Genomic DNA, 3429 nt, shown 5'->3' with positions numbered 1-3429 from the left:
CAGATCAAAAAAGGAAACATGAGCCAGTATGTGCAAAAAAAGTCGAATGACAAAGACAAGACCTCCGGAAATGGTAAGCATGTGATAAATGTAGTCTTTGGCGGCTCACTCTCACTAGCATGGACAATGATGTCATGATGATCCAGCTGCATAAAGATGAGCCGAATTACTTCTCCTATGTGGAATACAAAGGACTGGATCCGGATCATAACCAAGCACTAGTGGTCACTCTTAATATCGTAGATAATAAGGAGAAACAAATCTTGGTTGATAATGGCTCTTCTGCAAATATAGTTTTCGAACACACACTCAACATAATGAAGATTGGCCATCTACGTATGGACCCTTGCCTTGAAGACCCTCTTTATGGATTCAGAAATTCAATGATACCAATCCGGGGAGTGATCTATCTTCCCGTGACCTTCAGAACTGCACCCCAGCAAGTTTCTCATGTCACGAAATTTTATGTAATAAGCGCAGCATCCTCCTACAATATGATCTCGGGCTATCCCATCAACAATTCATCTCAAGCTTAAGTTCCCCACCCTGGGAGGCATCAGAGAGCTCAAAGGAGATAGAGACATGGCATGAAGATGTTACGAACAAGCTTTAGTAATGGATGAAATAGAACCCGAGAATAGGAAAAAAGTAATGTCCCTACCCAAGGGATAAAGCCAAAAGAAGCACCGAGAGCACCTCAGCAAAAGACCCAAATTGGATGTAAATGTGATAGAGGACTCGGGGTATAGCGTAACCAACGCAGATGCCTAGATCCAAAAATTTATGGAAACAAATGAGAGAAAAAAAGGTTGAACCCGCTGCGTAGACAGTGGAAATAGAGCTTGATCACGGGAACCCCACCCGGAAAGTAAGAATTGGAAAAGGCCTGGAAACAACCTTTCAGAAAGAGCTTGTAGAATTACTAAAAGAATATGTAGATGTGTTCGCTTGGACACCGGAAGACATGCCTGTGATCGATGAATCAGTGGCAATGCATGGCTTGGATGTAGATCCAAAACAAAGGCCAATCAAACAGAAATGAAGAAATTTCGCCCTGAAACGACAACAGGCAATAGATGAAGAGGTGGAAAAACTACTCAAGGTATATATCATTTACGAAATTAAGTATTCAGATTGGCTTGCAAATGTCGTGTTGGTCAAAAAGTCGAATGGAAAGTGGAGGATGTGTGTTGATTACACAATTTTGAATTCGGCATGTCCTAAGGATTTCTCCCCTTCCAAACATCGATCAGCTGATTGATACAACTACGGGTCATGTTATGCTGAGCTTCATGGATGCCTTTTCGGGATACAACCAAGTCAAGATGAACCCGATTGACATCACAAAAATAGATTTCATCACCCACCGGGTTGTATATGCTTTCATTATGATGTCACTCAGGCTAATCAATGATGGAGCCACCTATCAAAAAATGATGAACACCATCTTCAAAAGCCAACTAGGAAGAAACATAGAGTCATATGTTGATGACATGATATCTAAGTCAATCACGGTCCTGGATCATATCAAAGACCTCAAAGAGTGTTTTGACAACTTAAGAAAATACAACATGAAGCTCAATCCGGAAAAATGCACGTTCGGGTACCCTCTGGAAAATTACTTGGTTTCCTAGTTAGCGAAAGAGGGATCGAGGCAAACCTAGAAAAAATAAATTCAATAATAGAGATGAAAATACCCCGGACCCAGAAGGACATTCAAAAGTTGGCAGGATACATAGTAGCCCTTCGTAGGTTTATCCCAAAATATGCAGAGAGATGTCTTCCTTTCTTTCAATTGCTAAAAGGAGCCCGAAACAAAAAATAATAGACTGGACCCCGGAGTACGACTCAACATTTGAGGAAGTTAAGAGACATTTAATGAACCCCATCAGTTCTATCGAAAGGCAAGCCTGAAGAGCCCCTATCTCTTTACATAGAGGCTGGCCCGAGAGCTATCTCGTCTGCTCTTATTCGGGAAGAAGAATGAGTCCAGAACCCTGTCTATTATGTCAGCCAAGTTCTCAAGGATGCTGAAACTCGGTACCCAAACTTGGAAAAAAATTCCTTTGCCCTCGTGCATTCAAGTAGGATACTAAGGCAATAATTCCAAGGCCGAGAAATTAAAGTGGTCACGGATCAACCACTCCGCAAAATCATTCACAAACCTGACGCATCCGGTAGGCTGGTAAACTAGGCAATTGAGTTGAGCCAGTTCAATATCAAGTTCGTACCCCGAACTGCAATAAAGGCCCGAGCACTAGCTGAGTTCGTTATGGAATGCACCTTCCCCGAAGCACCAACAATCTCAATAAACCAAATGAAGCTCCTGACAAGAATGCATGGACACTATACATCGACGGATCAGCAACAGCTGAACGCTCCGGGACGGGGCTCATCCTTACTAGTCTGGAAGGATTTACCATACAGCAAGCAGTTACCTTCTCCATCAAAGCAACAAATAACCAGGCTGAATATGAAGCACTACCCTCAAGGCTCAGGCTAGCAAAATCTCTCGGAGTAACAACCCTGATTATCCACAGTGATTCCCAGATTGTGATTAAGCAAACGAAAGGGGAGTACATCGCCAAAGACCAAAAACATGCACAATACCAAGACATGGTGAGGGGTATCCTGGAAACCATCCCGGATGCAACAATCCTTCAGATCAACAGAGAGGAAAATTCTAAAGAAAAAGAGCTCTCCAATCTCGTACAAAATACAACAGACTAAGCAGTTCGGTCTATTTCGAAGAACTCCGGAAACCAAGCATCACGGGCTGAAATCTTACGCATTACTAGCCCGGATAACTGGATGACTTCTTTCATAGCCTACTTGAGAGATGGAACTCTTCCCAAAGACAAGAAAAAGGCTAGTGTGTAGACCCGGATGAAGCAGATTATTGTCTCCGAGAGGTGCATGAGGGCATTTATGATGATCATTTAGTAGCAAAAGCTTTGGCCTACAAAATCATCAGACAGGGATACTATTGGCCAACAATCCACACAGATGCAGTTGCATATGTCAAGAAATGCAGCCAATGTCAGAAGTTCATCAATGTGCCGAAGTAAAACCCGAATCTCCCAGCATCAGTACTCTCCTCGGTCCCCTTTATCGTTTAGGGCATAGATATCATGGGCCCCTTTCCCCGGGCCAAAGGAGACCTACGCTATGTCCTGGTGGTAATCGACTACATGACCAAGTGGGCGGAAGCAAAAGCTATGCGAATGATTAATTAGCAAGATTACATAAAATTCATGGACTTTATCGTCATGAGGTACGGGATCCCTGTGGTTTTGGTTTCGGATAATGGACCTCAGATCATAGGATCGAACTTCGAGGCATATCTCAAAGAGCTTGGAATCAAACATAAAAGGTCATATGTGGTACACCTGTTAGGAATATGTTGTGTATTTGATGATAAGTTAAACA

General features: G+C 42.7%; 1 protein-coding gene across 1 annotated transcript; it reads left to right on the top strand.

Annotated features, from left to right (window-relative positions):
• Positions 1–2277: 2277 nt before the first annotated feature.
• LOC141685399 (uncharacterized) lies at positions 2278–2730 on the top strand. Its single transcript, XM_074490504.1, has one exon. The coding sequence runs from the start codon at positions 2278–2280 to the stop codon at positions 2728–2730; it is 453 nt and encodes a 150-aa protein (XP_074346605.1).
• The last annotated feature ends 699 nt before the right edge of the window (positions 2731–3429 follow it).

Source organism: Apium graveolens, chromosome 2, assembly GCF_009905375.1.
Source record: "Apium graveolens cultivar Ventura chromosome 2, ASM990537v1, whole genome shotgun sequence".
Taxonomy (NCBI): Eukaryota; Viridiplantae; Streptophyta; class Magnoliopsida; order Apiales; family Apiaceae; genus Apium; species Apium graveolens.
This window is presented reverse-complemented; position numbering and strand designations above follow the sequence as displayed.